We start from the raw sequence: 19,904 nt of genomic DNA, 5'->3' as shown, positions 1-19,904 counted from the left end.
AAAATATTGTGTGTCTACATAGGTGGAGGGCTCTCTTCCCTAGGCTATGCAGTTACTCTACGGTGAGAGAAAGAGGATTCATGGCTCTTGCCAGTCCGAGTCCAAAGCATTTCGGGTGCTTTCCAAGACCACGAGGTTTTAAAAATCACAGGTTATTGGTCTTTGCAACAGCGTACGTGAGTCTGGGACTCACTGTCCTCCGACCCAATCCAGGCCTGTTTGAAAGGTGCCTCAGCTTGCAAGCCGGCTGTGTTTTCCAGTGTTCAGCATCGATTTATGGACAGCAGTCGGTCATACTTCCACGGGCAGTTAACATAGGAGGGAGGGGGTTTCTGCCCTTAATTAAGGCGGATAATGGAAAACATTTCAAAACCAGTTCCTAAGCTATATGTATTAATTTAGAGAGACTGCTATGGTTCAGTAAACAAACAAACACGCTTTATTGAGCCAAAACAAGAAGATTCAGCTCCAAATTGTTTTCTTCTGCCCTCCAGGGCGATCTGATGAGCTCCTTATAACAGGAACAAGATGCGAAACCCTGAACGTGAGCGCTGGGCGGTTCAGAAAAATCAGGAACCTCTCGTACAGCGACGTCTGCGCTTTGGAAGCTTTACCTTTGAATCCTCCTCGCACCGTGATGATGGCGCTCACAACCTGCAGGTAGATCTCTACGGCTTAAGACGACGACGCTGGCCCCAAAGGACCGAGGCTATTCCTCATGATGGAGTGGCTGGGGTTAAAATATAAAATATCCACCCTGGTCCACAGCTGCCCAGTATAATTGGTTCTGGGGCAGGGACTGGCAAAGCAGGTTGCGACTGAGAGACGTCAACCCGCCCTGCATTCCTCCTTGTCAGCGGAGGGCCCCAGTTTGCCGGTCCCAGCTGTAAGGCCACCTCTACCATTTTAAACTGGTCCCCCATAGAGCAGGGGACTCTTTCTACAGGCCACCCTCCCCACCCAAACAGGGGCTCTTTCCCCAGCTTCTGAAACTCAGAAAAAACTGGGCTGCCGCGCGAGAGGGGAACATCTGGAGAACTTGGGCAGGTTTTGAGAATTGTGATTTCTCCCACCCAGTCTGGCCACTGGCTTGCTCCCATGAGACAGGGAAGGGAACATGCCTGTCCTTTGCCCGGCTGGCGATCCTCTTGAGCAGCTCAGCCTCCTGGCTCTCCTGCAAGCGCTGTCTCTACAGGGACACCGGTCTACACACCTGTCTTCCCTCTGAAGCCAGCAGGAAAGCCCCCAGAGCCGTTGGCTCCTGTCTGAGGGTGTGTGTCCGTGTGCATTTGTCCAAAACTGCCTACGAGAGTAGTAGCTCTCTCTGTCTTTCAGGCAAGAAGGTGTGATAGGGATCTCCAAGACGGAGAAAGGGACTGTGATCCTGGTTCATTCTCTCTCTCAGTGATGCACTGAACGGAGACCCCCAGGATCAGCTCCTGCTTCCCGACAGCGCTTGCTCTAAGCCGATCGCAGGAGCCACTCCGTGGCCAGCAAGCAGCTTCTGGACGGACCGAGCTTCACATCTCAAGTCCTGGGAGGAGAGATGGATGCCTTCGGCCGCCGGCAGCTTTCCCCCTTCGGCCTTCTCCAGCATCTCGATCGCAAGGACAGCCTTGACCAGCAGGGCGGCGACAGCAATCTGGACTTTTGGACAAACCAGAGCCTTCAAGTGCAGGGAAACGTCACCTGGAACGCAAGAGGCATGCTTGAGAATCTACAGGACGGCCAACGATCACCCAGGCTTGCCCACGCAGGACCCACAGCCCACCGCCGACCCTTAATTTTATGCCCGTTCTTCCTTGTCCTCCGCCATCTTGTTCCCAGAAACTCTGGGCAGTATAACTAGTGGCGAAGGCTTCTGGGGGCCGCTCTCCAAGAACACTGGGGCTATCCAAGGGTGGGCATTACTTTGCTAGGAGGAAAGAGACCATCTGCTCTACTGAGTTACAGGGTTCGATGGTGCGGAGGAGGCGACCACAGATGCCACTGGGTTAGTCCTGGCCACATATAGAGGGAATCCCCAGACTGTGGCCATCCTGGAATAGAAGGCGAGGGTCACAACCCATCAAGCACGAGGTCTGCTTTCCTCAACCCCCAAACCAGCTCCTCCCAAATTCCTGCATCTTAATATTTAATCAGGTGTTCCATGGTCGGACTGAGGCATGCAAGGAGAGAAGGGGAGAGGGGAAGGGGGAGTGGAATATATGGGAAGACGACGTGGCATGGCTGGCGCATTAAAAGGGCACCCACCACACCCCAGTATTCCACTCCAAGTCCCTCTCTGTCTAATATGAAACGACTGGGAATCGATAAAGCTGGCTAGATCGCTCAGTGGGTTAGGAGAGGTGGAGAGTTCGATTCCCTACCGGGCCCTCCTGGGAGAAGAGCCAGCCTGTGGGGCCTTGGGCAAACTGCACAGCCCCAGGGTACCCCCCAGGAAGAGGAGAAGGGGAAACCATTTCTGAGTACTCGCTACCTAGAAAAACCCTCAAAAGGGTCACCGTAAGTCAGAACTGACTTGATGGCACACAATGATTATTATTTTATTATTAGGAAAATACAAAAACAAAACTGGGTCCAACTATCTTCATCGTCCTTGATGTCTGTTTTCATAGTCCACAGGACTAGAAACCTGCTTTTTAAAAAATAATTTGTTTTTTTTAATGAATACAGATCTCCTTGGGATGCTGACTAGTGACGGGCACGAAACACTTCGTGCCGTGTTGTCTTAAGTCATCAGCATGTGCTGCTCCTTCCCTCCCTGCTGCATGATCTTCCATTCCAACAGGAGCCTGGGCTTCCCTTCTCTGCCTCCTCCAGCAGCTGCCCACTCAAAGGCAGCACTGCCAGAATCCCTGCCCTGCCCCCTCATCTGAGAGGGCGGCTGCTGGAGGAGGCAGACAATGGCAGGTCAGTGGGATGGGGAAAGTGAATGCACGGCATCTGCGGTCTCGCAATGACAACTTAGACAACATGGTACAAAGTGCATTGTGCCCATCTCTAATACTGACTTTTGGGGTTAAAGATCAATTTCTGTGCTTGAAGGAGGGAATCACAGAGCCACAGAATTGCTCCAATGTCTGGCTGCCTGCCCATAAAACACCCTTCTTACCTCGACTCCACCACATCCGGCAGTACTGAAGGTCGGAGAAGAGCCCAGGCCCGGTGGCTTTTAGCCAGTCCTGCATCGGCCCCCAGAGTTCTGGAGAAGTGGATGCTCCATCCAGGAGCTGGAGGAGAAAGGGGAGCAGAGTTTGGGAGAGGACCGCAGGCTCTGCGTAAACGTTGGGCTCGTCCTCTTTATACAGACTGACAGCCCTGTGGAAGGAAGTGGGGGACAGAGAGAGAACGTGTAAAAGAGAGACAGAGATGCTAAGAAAAGACTGTACTTGATTTAATGAAGTCTTTTCCAACTGGGTGTCTTCCAGATCTTTTTGACTACAGCTCCCATTATCCCCAGCCTCCAGGGCCCAACCAGGACGGAGTGGCCTGGTCTGAGATTTTGAAAATACAGACCACTGTTGTTGACAGGGTCAATTAATTCTTGCAATGGAGCAAATCTAGGCTTTTAAAGGAGGCACTGTCAAATCTAGAGTTGTGAAGGCTTCTTGGACTACAGCATCCAGAATTCCCAGAGAGCTGTAGTCCAAAATATGCACACTAGAGTGAGGGATCGTTAATGAATGATTGATTTAAAATGTGAATAAATAAAGTGGATGGAACCAAGGGGGCACACTATTTTATACTCAACATGATAAGAGATGTTGCTTCTGACCTCATCAAGCCCATAAGTATGTATGTATGTATGTATGTATGTATGTATGTATGTATGTATGTATGTATGTATGTATGTATGTATGTATGTATGTATGTATGTATGTATGTATGCATGCATGCATGCATGAATGCATGCATGAATGTATGCGTGTGTGTGTGTGTTTGTGTGTGTGTGTGTGTGTATTTTTACCCCATCTTTCTCCTGACAAAAGGACCCAAGGCAGCTTTCATCATTAAAAACACAACATTAAAAGCTAAAATCAACAATTTTTTTCAAATATTAAAGAAGACTTAATAACACTATCTTTAAAATAAGTTTAGAAGCAACAAGATATAAACTATTCCATTTGTTATCTCCTAGACAGACAGTCTCTGAGGGAAATCCCACTTGGAGAGAAAGAGATTGGTTTGCATGAAGAAGGACAGCGAAGATGGGGCCAGGCTGGCCTCCAGTGGGAGGGAGTTCCAGAGTCTGGGAACAGCCACAGAGAAGGCCCTTCTCCTGTGTCCCCACCAAATGTACCTGTGAAGGTGGTGGGACCGAGAAAAAGGCCTCCCCTGAACCCCCAGAAAGGCTCATAAAGGGAGAGCGGATTGTGCCGTAAAACCACAACCTCTGCCTTTTAGTCCATAAAGGGCTTCTGAGCCTTTGCTATCTCATCTGTCCTCTACATCAGTGGTCCCCAACCTTGGGCCTCCAGATGTTCTTGGACTACAACTCTCAGAAGTCTTCACCACCACCTTTGCTGGCCAGGATTTCTGGGAGCTGAAGTCCAAGAACATCTGGAGGCCCAACGTTGGGGACCACTGCTCTACACAGCCCACAAGATCAAGACTTTTAATCAGCTGGAGCAATGATGCTATCAATGCCCCTCTTCAGATTTGCCTGTTTCCTCTGAGATAGGCACAGTCTTCACGATAGGTTTGAAGGCACGTGTGTGCATACTTCCCACAAATAATCTATTGTTGTTATTATGTGAACTATTTGGGGGGTGGTTTGGTTTTGACTGGACAACTAAGAACCCTTAGCTTTACAAAAGACCTGCCCCTGCTAGAGATCTATATTCCTAGTGCTGGTTGGTTGATTGATTACACCCCCGCCTGAAATGCTGGACTGTTCTTGGGGGAATGGTTTGCTATTCTGATTGCTGGCCCTTGAGTATTTACACCACTGCCTTTTTTGAAATCCTGCAGAGTCCCTGCTGATCAGACTTGTCTGGACGGTGCCACCAGGTGATTTTCATGCAGGCAACGTTTTGATCCTAATCTGAGCTGGAGAAGAAAGGGGGGGATTCTAACACTCCCCTCTCTTGGAGCTGAATTTGACTAAGGTTTCCAGGTCGAATCCTGGCAAACTTCACAAATTTCTCCTCCAAAGCCTAAACTATTTTTTTGCTCTACAAATGCAGGAACAGGGGATACCTTTATTGGGCCATTAAGAAAATAAAACAAATAAATAAAGTGAGCTTTCTACGAGAACTGATCTTCCTCAGGCTCTGAGCCATGTTCTTGTGGGAAGCTCCAAAATTCAACGTTTATATTAAAGTCCCAAAAGTTTCATGGCTGCTGTTGTGGGGGCAGGTGTGGCTTCTTTGATGGAGACACCTGTGTAGACGGTAGTCTGCAAGATGCATGTGGGAGGAGGGTGGGATTTCAGTCCCCTCTTCAGCCAGTGGTTTCAAATTGATGACCCATCTCTTTAAAGGTACAACCTGATCCTGCATGTGTATAGTTGTGAGGACTGTACAGCCTTGTCCGGGTTTCCCCCCTCTGCCTCCCACCTGTCCGGCTTGAAATAAGGTCATTCATCCTCTCCCAGAAGTTACCAGAACTGACCACTAGAGAGAGACAGAGACTAGTGTTCACTATTAAAATAGTGTCTGCTATACAGTCGTGCCCCACTGGACGATTACCCCGTATAACGACGAATCCACTTAATGTTGAAGTTTTTGCGATCGCTTTTGCGATCGCAAAACAATGGTTTAAATGGTTTTTTTTCATTTCACGATGATCAGTTCCCTGCTTTGGGAACCGATTTTCGCTTTACGAAGATCAGCAAACAGCTGATCAGCGGGTTTCAAAATGGCCGCCAGCTGAAGAAAATGGCCCCCTGCTGTTTTTAGGACCGATTTTTCACTTAACAGGCACCAGAAAATGGCCACCGTATGGAGGATCTTCGCTGGACGAGCAGGTATTCAGCACATTGGAACACATTGAACGGTTTTCAATGCGTTTCAATGCGTTTAATTTTGTTTGACGATGTTTTCGCTCTACAGCGATTTTGCTGGAATGAATTAACGTCGTCAAGCGAGGCACCACTTTAATCTACATTTTTCAGCATCCATGGCGGGGGGGGGGCTTGGAACTGATCGCCCACAGATACGGGGGTCCTCCTGTATTTCTATTCCTCACCCCTTGGTCTCCAGCTCCGTTAAGGCATCTCTGGCTTCTGCTGTGGGGAGGTGATGCGCCAGGTACACAAAGGTTTGGGGGCAATCGCCAAATTGCTCCCGCACGAGTGTCAGGATGCTCAGAAGAGCTTTGTTGGTCTGAAGCAAGACGGAGGTGCTTTGACGCGGAACCCTTGAGAAGGGCTGCTGTTGTTGCATCAGGAGGCTGGCAAAGACGGACGCTTCCTTCCTCACTTCCTGGTCTTCATCCTGGAGCAGGCGAATCCCGGCGTCCAACAGGCTGAGGAGAGGGATAAAGTTAGAAAATAAATTATATTAATGGAGTGGTTTGGCGAAGTTTAAAAACAGTTAATGACAAATGAGTTTGTTCCTATGAGTTTGTTGAACTGTTCAGTAACAGTTTACAGAGTCAGCGGCTGAAATCCTGTTGTGTAGTAGCTACACGGGTGCAACCTGGTGTCCAGTTTTTTTGTGAAGACATGAAGAAAGCAGGCAACTTGACTGGGACACGGGACAAAACAAGATGTGGGGAATGGCCAGGCTCCGGCTAGACTTAACAAGAGAGCTGAGTTCAAATCTTCCGTGTATCAAAAACCCTTAAATAAATGGGACTTTGGTGCCTCCCTCTGTGTTAAAGGGAAATGAGCTCAACTCTGCCGCAATGAATTGCACTAAGGATGAGAGAAGTAAAAAGCTTGTCTCAAACATACCTGGCCGTGTCTTGGTGAGAAGGGAACCAAAAGCTAAGAAGTCTAGTTCAAAAGGTCACATCAAGCTCTCTCTTTTGAGTGTTTCAATTTCCCACAATGCCCTTGGTGTTACGCTAGGGCAGGGGCATTGTGGGAAGTAAAAAAAAAATCGTCATCGGGCGACGCAAAGAAAGCTCGGCCAAACTGAAGCAAAATCATCGAAAGCAAGGCAGGTGCCAACGATGCCAAGCAAGGCTGAGGAGGCCCAGTAGCTGCCCGGGAATGCCCGTTGCAAGGGCAACGTACCGGAGGGCCACAGCTTGAAGGGTTGAACCGGAGGATTCCCGGGCCTTCCGGATCAGAGGGACGCCCGCTATTTTAAGCGATTTTGCCACAGCCATCCGGAGCACCTCTGGCGAGAGGGCCCGGCTGCGCCGTTCTATGATGACACTCCACTTTTCCCATGCAGAATAATCTTCAGGACTGTCAACAAGAGAGAGGAAAAGTTACGTCGTCTGTAGGAAACCAAGCGTCAAAGGCTATTTAGCTCCTTTGAGAATAACAAAAACTCAACCTTTCTCCAACTTGATCAGCCTGGATCTTTAGGTGGTCGAAACAGCTCCGCCCAGACCCCCCCCCCCCAAAAGGAGAAACCAGCAGAACACTGGGGGTGGGTGGAAACCCCATCTCTAAGAGAAACAATTCTGGAAGAACTAAAGTTGTTACAGAATGCTCGCTGGCTTCAAGGGGAATACGGATTGGAGTTTCTTGGCAAAGGATGCTTCTGACTGGCCGGCACGCTGGAAAGCAACACATCGCACGGCACCGTTTTGTTTCAGTTACGACCTGTACTATATCTACAGAGAGGAAGACGATCCTCTGCAAAATGCACGGGCATTTTACTTTTATTTTAAATGCGTCTCCTTAAAACGTTCCTGACACTTCTCTCTGGTGTCAGGTATTGGCTGTGATCCTCTCGCCTAAATTACACTGCATAAGGCTGATGATATTATTAGCCTTCTGTGGTGTAACTTCAGGAACAGGATTTCTGCCATTTAAAGAAAAAATATACAGTGGTGCCTCACTTAACGACAATAATCCATTCCAGGAAAATCGCTGTTAACCGGAAACATCATAAAGCGTCCCTCAATGCGTTCCAATGGGCTAAAAACTCACCGTCCAGCGAAGATCCTCCATACGGCAGCCATTTTTGGTGCCTGTATAGTGAGGAATCCGTCCCTAAGCACAGCGTGGAGCCATTTTAAGCACCCAGCGGCCATTCTGAAAACCCGACAATCAGCTGTTTTTGATTGTCGTAAAGCAAAAATCGGTTCCTGAAGCACGGAACTGATCATCGCTAAGTGAAATTCCCCCATTTAGACCATCATTTTGCAATCGCAATTGCGATAGCAAAACATCATTATAAAGCGGATTCGTCGTAATGCAGGGTAATCGTTAAGCGGGGCATGACTGTATTGTTCACTTACCTATTTCAGCTACCACTTTTTAGACATACTTCACAAGGCAATTAAAACACTAATATTAAAAGGTTACTTACTTCAGAGTCAAGAGCAAAGCAAGAACACACAGCATGTGACCCAGAAGCTCCGGACCGAGACGGTCACTTTCCACGATAGAAAGTAGGATTCCCATGTGTTCAGCATGTACAGCCCCCAAGGGCTTATGAAGAAAACCTGAATTCTGAGCAGAGAGATTTTCATACACCTGCACGAAAGCTTCCATGTATAATTTTAGAAGCACAGGATCCGATTTATCCTTCAGCACCTCTCCAAGTTTCTCCTAATTCAAAGAAGAGAAACGGAGTTTGAGGAAAGGGGTGGAGAAATAGACATATAAAGTTAAAATATAAAGCAGAGAAAGAGACAATGGCCATTATCAAGTTGGTTCCTTAAAACCAATGGCAGCAATAGTGGTTATTTTAACTAGTTCCATCCTTGACTTGAAAATCTGTTTGGTAATTCTGGGACACGCAGAGGCCAAAGGCCAGCGGAAGGAACTTCCCAGGAAATGATAGGTTGAGGTCTCAAATCAGTGCGCCCAAAGTCGCCTGGACCCGGACCGGTTGCATCATTTATTGTATTTTTACTGTCTTGAACATTTATCTTTGAAAGATTTTGCAAGCTGACTTGTGGTCTCTTTATCAGGTGAAATGTGGTGTCCATATAAAATAAATGAAGGAACTAATGCACTCAACACACTTTTCTGCCTAAGTGGGAAAGGAATTTCCCCCCTAATCCAGTCGTGCAGCGCCTAAAACTGGTTAAGCGAGTTTCACCATTGAGGCCAAACATTCCATAATCCTATCCCCCTTCCAAAGCAATTAAGGGTTAGGGTTCCCCTTGACAATTTGTCCAGTCGTGTCCGACTCTAGGGCACAGTGCTCATCCCTGTTTCTAGGCCATAGAGCCAGCGTTTGTCCGTAGACAGTTTCCGTGGTCATATGGCCAGCGCGACTAGGCACAGAATGCCATGACCTTCCCACCGTGGTGGTACCTATTTATCTACTCGCATTTTTACATGCTTTCGAACGGCTAGGTTGGCAGGAGCTGGGACAAGTGACGGGGGCTCCCTCCGTCGCGTGGATTCGATCTTACAACGGCTGGTCTTCTGACCTTGCAGCACAGAGGCTTCTGTGGTTTAACCTGCAGCGCCACCATGCCCCTAAGAAAGCCATTAATCACAGTTCATTAAATGGCAAACCGTTTGCTACCCAAATCAGTGCCTTGAGGTAGCCCACATCCTTCTGCCCGTCTTTCGGGATGGCTCATTTTCTGCAGAGGTCTATCTTTGGCTGACAGTTGTGTTGGAATGACTGCCAAGATCCCTCCACCTAGAGGAATCTATCTACATGTCACAGTTGTTGTGGTTTTGATACCACTCTAATCCATCTTGTTCCATCCTACAGCATGCTGGGAATAGTAGTTTAGGTTGGGACGGGTCGTTCGGGGGGAGGGTGCGCTAGTAGAGTTCCCAACCCATCCCCAAACTACAGCTCCCAGGACGACATAGGATGAAGCCAGAAGAGTTGGATTGGTATTAAACGGCTCTAACTGTATAGTGTGGACATTCTTTCTGATTCTATCGATGCAAGGCCACCTCGTGGGACCTCCGACAACCAAGGGAGGGGCCTCACCAGGAGAGCCGGCCACAGAGCCTCACAGAAAGGCATGCCTGCCCTCTCCTCCGTCTCGAGCAGCCAGGTCAGGAGGGCAACCTGGACATCAGAGCTCCCCCCTCGCAGGAGCGAGCAAAGTTCGGCAGCTTTCTCGGGACATCCCCGTCTCGTCGCCTCGTGACACAGGAAACGGACGGCATGTTGGCGGAACGCGGCAAAACCAACCTGGGACAGAAGAAAAGCTGAATAAACAGGGAGAGTTGGTATCGGTGTGCAGAGACTGCGAAGAGTAGCAGTTAAGAATTGAGGCCAGGGGCCTGAAACCTGGATTGAAGACATCCCCACTCAAGCGTGAAGGAACAGTCACTCTGTCCCTCAGAGCTCCGAAGTCACACGTTTGCTTCAAAATTGTTACTACTGTCACTTTTTAAAGATCAGTTCCAAGCCTCCCCTGTGAATGCTGAAAACAGCGGATAATACCATACATGGTTTTAATAGTGAATGCTATACATAGCATGATCTCTGGCTCCTTCCAGTGGCCAGTTCTGGTCATTTCATCATTAGAAATATATATTTCTAGGATTTTTCTTTTAATATTTTTAATATTTTCATACCATGGATAACTGAATCAGTGGATACTAATCCCACAAACAGGGGGAATTCTACTGCAATGAGAATCCAATGAAGTTGCATGTAGAAACATAAAGGGTGTAAATGGCATAGTGGCATGTCTCTCTGTATATAATATTTACAAGCCACGTTTAAAATTACTCTCCAGGGCATTTTACAGGAACTTTGAAGGATTTCCTATGTTCCATGTTGCTTTTTTAACTGTTCCTAAGACTTACCTGCCCTGTGAGTCAGCAAAGATAACACACCAGGTAATGTGCAATGAAACAAGCAGTGTAAATAGGAAATTACTTTTGTGTTCAAATAATGAATTACTGTACATGTTAGGACTTTGCAGTGAGTGATGTAAGAAATTACTTTAAGAAGCCAACTCAGCAAGCCCCGAAGTCTCTCAGTCTAAGCTCCCTTCCCTAAGCTGCTGTAAGGATAAAATTAAGCGTGAGAAAGAACTGTGTTTCCTGTCTTAAGGTCCTTGAAGACAGAGATAATGAAACACATAAACAAACGTTTCTCCTTTAAAAAGGGCGAAGGACTGCCAACAGGAGCGCCTCGCTAACAACTCGTTGTCATCAAGTGGATGGTGTACATATTTTTGCAAAGAAACTTTTTCACAGATTCGTCCTCCGTCAACGATCTTCCTCTGGATATCAAGGGGGGGGCCCTTCAAAATCCTGCTTGCACACATTCCCCAGTGGAGGTGTGAGAATCTCTCTTTGGCTTGTTTTCGTCCTGCTTCTCCAAACTTCCCCCCATTTTCTTCACATTCTTCTTTTGCACCAAGAAGTCATGAAATGCTGTGTTTTCTTTCAGCCCTGAAAATTCACATGTACTCTATGCATTTCTCCCCTAAACTGGCATAGATACTGGAACATCTTATCACAGTATATTGTCCCACTGAATCAAGCAGGTTCGTGGGTATTTCTCCCCCCCCATCCCTTTTAGCATTTTAAAACATACCATGCACTATTTTTGGTGCACTTTTATTTGTCCGAAATGCCCCATAAGCCTTGCGGAGGTGCAAATTTCTGAGGCGAGGTGTGTTTTTCCCTAAAATGAGTCACAGAGAAGTTCACTGTCTTTCCCTGCCTGTCTTCCGGCCGCACGCCGAGCGAAGAGCCTCGTCGTGCGCTCTGCTTATCGCACATTTCTGTCAGCCTTACCATGACCGCAACCTTTGGGAAAGGCAAATACCTGCGCTTCGGAGAAGCCGGGCTTCTTTGCGGGCTTCGGGTCGGCCAGCTCCCCGCTCACAATCTCCCAAATGTGTTGTGCAAAAGTTTGCGAACAGCTCGGCGTCAAAAGAGAGACCACTTGGAGGTAGGCGATGCGGACCAGAGGACATCGCTGAGAAGAGGTAACCAACCAGACACGCTCTTCCACACCACGGATGATGGACAGCAAGACGTCAGGAGAGAGGCTGAAAAGGGGGGAAAAACAACAATGCAATTTCCCTCCCTTCCTGCATTAACGTTCTTTCTAGCTATCTGGCCGGAATCCTATGGCCAGTATTTCACTTACACAAAGAGAAATTGGGTAGCTCCTGATGGCAGAATCTTGCTCGTTATGAAAAGTGTTGGCGGCATTCCTGGTCACGTGCCCGAATGCACAACGAGACACCCGTCTAGGCACACAATCAGCTCCTCGTTAACAGGTGGCAATTTTCTGCCAAGCTTTATGTAATTTTCCTTAGGTAAAGGTTCCCCTTGATAATTAAATCTCTAAGGGCTGGTGCTCATCCCTGTTTGTAAGCTGTTGAACCAGCATTTGCCCGTAGACACTTTCCGTGGTCACGTGGCTGGCATAAATAGACACGGAACGCCGTGACCTTCCCACTGAGGTGGTACCTATTCATCTACTCGGATTTGTGTGTTTTTGAACTGCTTGGTTGGCAGGAGCTGGAGCAAGCGACGGGAGCAGACCCCATTGTACAGATTTGAATCAATAGTCCTGTGGCTCGGTGGTTTAACCTGCAGCGCCCCCTGGATCCTCTTACATCATTTTCCATAATTTTCCTTACAAAAGCTTAAATCTGCAATAGGATTTTGGCATCTATCTGGGGTGGGCAGTTCCCAGATGTCTGGGTCCGGCACCCGGTCACCCCCGGCCTAGAAGAGTCACACCCGCTCCTGACTCGTGACAATCCCTCAAATATATATATATTTTTCCAAAAATCCCCCCTTTTTAACCGAGAAGACCACCTGACAGCAGCCCTTTATTTTTAAAGGCCAATTTACACAATATTTCATGTGAAGGGGCAAACGGATGCTGAGGAGAGGGCCCAACATAAGGCAAAATTGTTTCCCATGTCCCCTGAAATATATACGAGGACTTTGTGAGCAAAGAAGAGTTTGTTTTTTCCTGCCGTTATGGGGAGTGCAGGTTTGGGGGGGGGATTCCTGGCACGCTGGGAGGCTGCCCTTCATTTGTGGACTTCACATATCCCACCCCCAATCTAGATATACACAAGAGATACTGTGTAGGAGACTCTAGGCTGCTCGAAATATAATGAATTCCTCAGAACAGAGCAATATTAATAAAAGAAAATGTAAGGGCAGAATTCAGATAATAAATAATGGGCAGTCAATAGATATAACAACAAACAGCAATTGAACTGACTCCAACAACACACACACACAGAGACACACATGTTGGAATAGCACAAAATACACAGCACCTAAATCTTTTTTGGGGGGTCTGTTGTGCATTTTGTGCTATTTCAGTTTGTCTCCTGGCCACTAATTGAGTGGGACAAAAATAGAAGCAAACAAACTCCAACTGTGTAACTCACACACCCTACAGTTTTTCAATATGTGTGTCTGTGTGTGTGTGTGTTTCACTATATGTTGAAAAACTGTAGAATGCTGAAACATTGGGAATTTTCTGTGTGAAGGAGAGGGCATGCTACTTTTATTATTATTATTATTATTATTATTATTATTATTATTATTATTATTATTATTATTATTATTATTATTATTATTATTATTATTATTATTATTATTACTATTACTATTACTATTACTATTACTATTATTAATTATTAATTATTAATTATTTATATATAAATTGGTAGTTTATTGAGTTGTTCTTTGGTGTTATAGCTACGGAATTATTTATGATCTGAATTCTTCTCTTTATGTTTTCTTGTTCATCTCTCTCGTCTCTTCCTCCAGCTCTAAACCCCGTGATTACAGTTCCTGCTTCCTCTCTCTATCCTCGGTCGTCTGCATGTGAGGAGGTTCACTTGTTCACACTGCCAGAGCCTCTTCCGTCTCCCCACAAAATCTAGACTGGCATCTAGAGCGCATCTCCACTACCCTCTTTCCGCACACGGATCCTCCTTTACGTGTCTTGTCCCCATGTCGCGGAACCCTAGGATTCCTAGCCCAGCTTTGGCGAGCCTGCCAGAAAGCTCTCCGCCACTTCCCTGAAATATGTCACGGTCAGAAAAGTCACTTACCGGCTCACTCGGAGGGCGTGAGTCAGCACTGCTTGGATCTGCAGCAAACACCCCTGCAAGGCATTGTGGGAGAGCCCATCATCCGCCAGCGGTAAATCTGAGACCAGCTGCAAGAGGACGTTTTGATATTCCACCCCTGGAATGAGGGGGACCAGGGCCTTTGCCGCCATCACTCGCACAGCATAAATGGGGTTGCTGGAAAGCTGGATCAGAGGCTTGAGGAAACAGAGGGTGTGGCTGGAGAAGGGAGGGAGGAAGGAAGATGGAAAATGGAAGGAAGGGAGGAAAAGGTTAGACCTGGATGTCTACACTCAATGGGGTAGTTTAGCCTCAACTCATGGGGCAAAGCAGCAGAACTTTTGGATCAGTGGGGTGGAGGAAAGCGTTAAATCACTCGCCACGTTGCCGAGCCATTCCTGTTTCCTCCTCTGTGTTTGTCTACAACTTCCAGAGCCTGGCCTGTAAAGGCAGTTTCCACGCAACCACATATTCTCATTGTCAAGAAATGGTACCTCCTCTATTTTCATTTGGTCAAGGAACTAATTTTGGTGTCTGTCCTTTTAAAGTAGCTAGACCTCTCAGCGTTCTGCATTCCAGCCTGCTCATTAGTCGTTTGTTAGTTTGTTAAGCCTGGGTCTACAACAAAAAACACACTGATCACCATAATCACCCAATCTCCTGAAAAAGACAAAAGCTCATCCCACAGCTATAACTACTCAACTATCCCACAAAACGGCACCAGATCAGAGAGTTCTGACTCCTGTCCTCTGAAGATGTTGGCCACAGAGACTGATGTTAGGAAGAAAAGAACACAGCCAAATAGCCCGGAAAACCCACAACAACCATTACTGTTCTTATTTGGGCATTTGCGTACCATCTTCAGCTGGGCTCCAACAGAACCTGGATCTGAGCCACAGGCCAGAATGTCTGAGAGTACCGGGGGACCTTACTGGCTGATGGAAACCAAGTGGCCAGATAGAAAGTTTCCTATAAAAAAGGTTAACTTTGCTTTATTGCACAACGCATCTGACTGGACTCTGTGGCATGTGTTTGTGTGCGCCCACATCTGTCTGTGAAGACAGGGGGAAAAAAAGACTGCCAACTGCTGGGAAATGGCCAGTTTGGCCCTCGGTGTAGAACCGGAAGCTGCTCAGCTTCCTCCCTTCTTTACCTGTTCCGGGTGTCTGAGCTAGGCTGGAGCTTTGCCAGAAAGGTGAGGATGGCGTAGAGAGAGGGGCAGAGGCGAAGCTTCCCGCTTTGGGGTGCTCTAGACCCGGAGGCCTCCACGGCAGAGATCAGCTCTCCAAGCAGGATGGTCCTCAGCGGAGGGTAGCAGCCGAAGAGGGCCTCTGGGCTCACTCCTTCCGGGCCGCGGCTCTCGTCCCTCCTGCGCTTCTGACCGAGAAGGCGTACCGTCAAAGCAGCTGGGAGGAAACAAAGCAGGGACGGAGACGCTTCAGATCTTGGTGTGAGGGGCAGAATTGTGGCTTTCAGACAGACTTAAGGCCAGCGTGGGCAGTGCGGAGCGGGGGGATTCGTATCTATGTCCCATTTGAGCTATTGAGCCCTTTGGGTGAATTTGGGCAGTTCATTGATTGATTTATTTGACTTCTATTACCACCCACTCTGGGCAGTTTGCCTACTGAACAAACATGACACCAGAGAACAATCCAAACCGATAAACATAATAGTTACAAAATCAAAACTAAACACCAATAAAGTTTCAGTAATAATAATTAAAAGGGTCTAAAAGCAAGACGGCAGGACTGGTAATACAACATGTTTGTCCCACAGCCTATACCTACCATTCGGGGTTGGCGTGATGATAAAGGAGGGGAGAGGGCTGTGGATCTCATGCCAAGGCGGTCAAGAAAGATATGGGAAGATAAAACTCCCAGGACCTCTCAACGTTGACTCTACCAGCTCTGTTGGATGGGAGTTGCAGTCCAAGACCATCAGGCGGGCCAGAAGTGGTCCACCTGCACTCTAGACGTCCACAGTGCCACCACCAAACAGAACCACCAGGGGGCATCAATTCACAAACACAAAGAGCAGGTACAGCCTTGGATGTCTCACATGATAAAATTTCCAAAGGAGAAATGGTATGTTTTGTATGAAAGCCCTAAACGGCTTGGGTCCAAGCTATCTGAAAGACTGGTATCTCCCTTTATGAGCCTAGCCAGGCATTAAGATCATCAGGGCAGGCCTTCCTCTCGGTCCCACCACCTTCACAGGTGCATTTGGTGGGGACACGGGAGAGGGTCTTTTCGGTGGCTGCTCCCAGAGACTTTGGAACTCCCTCCTACTGGAGGCCAGGCTGTCCCCGTCTTTGCTGTCCTTCCACAGGCAGGCAAAGACCTTTCTCTTCAGGCAGGCTTTTCCTTAATGACTGGTCGTCTGAGAGGGGCTTTAAAATTGAGTGTTGTGGTTTGTTGTTTTAAATGTGTTTTAATACTGATCTATCTTAGTTACCATTTTAATATAGCACTTGTTTAATCCCTTTAAAATATTTGTATACGTAGAGTGGTGCCCCGCATAGCGACGTTAATCCGTTCCGGATTAATTGTCGCTATCCGGAAACATCGCTAAATGGAACTAAAAACCCCATAGGAACACATTAAACTTTGTTTAATGCGTTCCTATGGGGCCCAAACTCACCATTTAGCGAAGATCCTCCATAGCGAAGATCCTCCATTTTGGGCACCAGGCGGCCATTTTGGAACAGCTGATCAGCTGTTCTAAAAACATCGCAATGCGAAGATCGGTAAGCGAAACGCTTACCGATCATCGCAATGCGATGTTTGCCCATTCAGAACATCGCAATGCGATCGCATTAGCGATCCCAAAAAATAGATCGCTATGCAGATTCGTCGTTAAACGGTGCGCTTGTTATGCGAGGCACCACTGTACTTACTTTTCTAGCTTTTAAATACTGTTTTAATGATGTAAGTCACTTTGGATCCTTTTGGGGAAAAAGGCGGCATAGAAATAAATAAATGTATACTATTAAGATTCCCACCCCAAATATGATTCTGTTCAGCCCATGTCCTGCTGACTGTGGCAGAAGGAGTTTACAATGACACTGACTTAAAGCTTTGTTTTGATCAAAGCTTTGTTTTAATTTTCCTGTTATCTCCTTCTCCAAAGGGATCCAGCAAAACATTTCTGACGAAAAAAAGAGGTTACTTACCTGTAACTTTGGTTCTTCGAGTGGTACTCTGTGAATTCACACTAATGGGTTAATCTGCGCTTGCGCAGAAGGTCTCGGAACATTCTAGAGCTTAAAGTAACACTTTTGGCTCCGCCCCCCCAGGACCTCATGGTCCGCCCGCCCTAACAGCCATTCAGTTCCCCAAATTCCGCTGCTGCTCTAAAGGCGAAACAGCCGTGACGGAAAGTGGGGAGGACGGGCGGGCCGTGTGAATTCACAGAGTACCACTCGAAGAACCAAAGTTACAGGTAAGTAACCTCTTTTTCTTCTTCGTGGACTCTGTGAAATCACACTAATGGGTGACTAGCAAGCTTACCTCTGAAAGGAGGAGGGAAACGTCACGGCAGCACAGCCGACAGGACAGCCCGGCCAAACCTCGCATCCTCCTTGGCTCGCAGGTCGAGTCTGTAGTGGGATGCAAACGTGGAGGGCGTGGACCACGTGGCGGCTTTACAAACGTCCTGTAGTGGGACTCCACGGAGAAAGGCCGTAGAGGCCGCAACAGCCCTAGTAGAATGGGCATGAACAGATGCCGGTAGAGGCTTCTTAGCCAGTTCATAGGCCAGACGGATGACCTGAACTATCCATCTGGAGACAGTTTGCGGAGACACTTCCCGACCCCTATGGGGTTGCTGGTAAGAGACAAACAGGCGCTTGGAGAGACGGAACGAGGAAGTCCTTTGAACGTAGAAGGCTAACGCCCGACGAACGTCGAGAAGATGGAGGGATTTCTCAACCGGAGAGGTAGGTTGGGGAAAGAAGGTTGGCAGGACTATGGGCTGCTTGACATGAAAGTCTGTGGTGACTTTGGGGAGAAAGGACACGTCAGGGTACAAGACCACCTTGTCGCGGAAAAATTGCAAGAAAGGTGGGTCGGTCCTCAGGGCAGCCAATTCAGAGGCCCTTCTGGCTGACGTAATAGCTACCAAGAAAACCACTTTGAGGGTAAGGAGGCGCTCCGAAACCGTAGCAAGCGGCTCAAAGGGTGGTTTTGAAAGACAGTTTAAGACTGTATGGAGGGACCACTGAGGAATAGGATTAATTGTAGGTGGACGAAGGCGTACAACCCCTCGAAGAAAACGTTTGATCTTCGCGTGTCTAAATAACAGAGCACTGTCCGCCTCTGGCGGTTGATGGGCTATGATGGCGGAGAGGTACACCTTCAAGGTGGAATGAGACAGGTTCATCTGGAAAAGGTAAGCCAGAAACTGTAACACAGTATGGAGCGTAGTGGGCGACGCGGGCAGTTGATGAGAAGAGGTGAACTTCAGGAAAGCCTTCCACTTGCTCCCGTACAGGGTGTCAGTGGACGGCTTACGACAATGGGAGAGGACGTGGGCTACCGTGGGACTATCCTCCAGGCGGTGAGGTGGAGTGATTGCACGTCCGGGTGGTAAGTTGTCCCTTCGTTCTGGGTCAGCAGATGCGGAAGGTAAGGTAGCCTGACGTACTCCGTCGCCCTCGAGATGAGCCTCGCGAACCACGGTTGGCGCGGCCAAAACGGAGCAATCAGAATGGCATTCGCATCGTCGTCGCAGACTTTCACCAGTGTCCTCAGTAGGAGGGGAAACGGTGGAAACATGTAGAGAAGATGGTGGCTCCACGTCACCATCAGAGCATCGCCCTGCGAATTCAGGCCGTGACCGCCCCTGGAGAAGAAGATGGGGCATTTGGAGTTGAGGTGAGTGGCGAAAACATCCACCACAGGGGTTCCCCATCGCTGGCAGAGTGTTAGGAACACCGCATGGTCCAGCACCCATTCGTGCATGGTAACAGCAGTCCTGCTGAGCCGATCCGCAAGTATGTTGTCGTGAGTGGAAATGTATACAGCGGATGGAAAGACATGATGTTGGAGACACCACTCCCATAGCTGGACAGCAAGATACAGGAGGGAGAAGGAGTGGGTACCGCCCTGCTTGTTGACATACGCGACAGCCGTCGTGTTGTCCGAAACAACCTGAAGGGCTGTGCCCCTGATGATGGGTAGGAACGCCCGGCAGGCCTTGAAGATGGCGAGAAGCTCCCGATTGTTGATGTGGAGAGCAAGCTCCTTTGGAGACCACCGGTCGTGGACTTGCAGGCCGCAACAATGGGCACCCCAGCCGATGTCACTGGCATCCGTCGTGATGCGAGTTTGTAGGGCAATGGGGGCGAAAGGGCGTCCCATGAACAGATTGTCCGGGTTGATCCACCACTTCAACTGCTCTGACAATTCCCTGGACACCAAGAGTCTCTTTTTGGGGAAGTCCCAGAGGGGGTTGAAGAGTGACAGGAGCCACACCTGCAGCGAACGAAGCTTCAGTCTCGCGTGAGGGATGACCGAAGTGGTGGAGGCCATAAGGCCCAGTAGCCTCTGAGCAGTGTGAGCGGTGACATGATGGAGAGGGCGGAATTTCTCGATGAGAACAGCCATCTTCTGCGCTCTTTCTAAAGGGAGGAGTGCTCGGCCGGTCCGAGCATCGAGGGTGGCGCCTATGTAGGAAGCAACAGGCGAGGGAACAAGGACGGACTTCTTGTAGTTCACCTGCAGTCCGAGAGTTTTGAGGAGGCGGAGCACTGTAAGGGTGTGACGCTCGGCCTGAAGCCT

At 48.3% G+C, this 19,904-nt stretch overlaps 2 protein-coding genes across 2 annotated transcripts in view; both read right to left on the bottom strand.

The window, feature by feature from the left end:
* The window catches only part of LOC144584783 (uncharacterized), a 205,507-nt gene that overhangs the window by 140,174 nt on the left and 45,429 nt on the right, over window positions 1–19,904 (bottom strand). The window lies entirely within an intron of this gene.
* LOC110090736 (tRNA (32-2'-O)-methyltransferase regulator THADA) overlaps window positions 417–19,904 on the bottom strand; it is a 55,115-nt gene continuing 35,627 nt past the window's right edge. Inside the window, exons 23-31 of the mRNA XM_072983133.2 lie at window positions 15,278–15,530; window positions 14,107–14,343; window positions 11,838–12,063; window positions 10,035–10,241; window positions 8,439–8,680; window positions 7,187–7,363; window positions 6,193–6,471; window positions 3,116–3,321; window positions 417–1,689 (exon numbers count right to left, since the gene is read on the bottom strand). Coding sequence (XP_072839234.2) covers window positions 1,433–1,689; window positions 3,116–3,321; window positions 6,193–6,471; window positions 7,187–7,363; window positions 8,439–8,680; window positions 10,035–10,241; window positions 11,838–12,063; window positions 14,107–14,343; window positions 15,278–15,530 — 2,084 coding nt within the window. The 3' untranslated portion in view covers window positions 417–1,432. The remainder of the gene's footprint in view (window positions 1,690–3,115; window positions 3,322–6,192; window positions 6,472–7,186; window positions 7,364–8,438; window positions 8,681–10,034; window positions 10,242–11,837; window positions 12,064–14,106; window positions 14,344–15,277; window positions 15,531–19,904) is intronic.

The sequence above is a fragment of the Pogona vitticeps genome, chromosome 14 (assembly GCF_051106095.1).
Source record: "Pogona vitticeps strain Pit_001003342236 chromosome 14, PviZW2.1, whole genome shotgun sequence".
Taxonomy (NCBI): Eukaryota; Metazoa; Chordata; class Lepidosauria; order Squamata; family Agamidae; genus Pogona; species Pogona vitticeps.
This window is presented reverse-complemented; position numbering and strand designations above follow the sequence as displayed.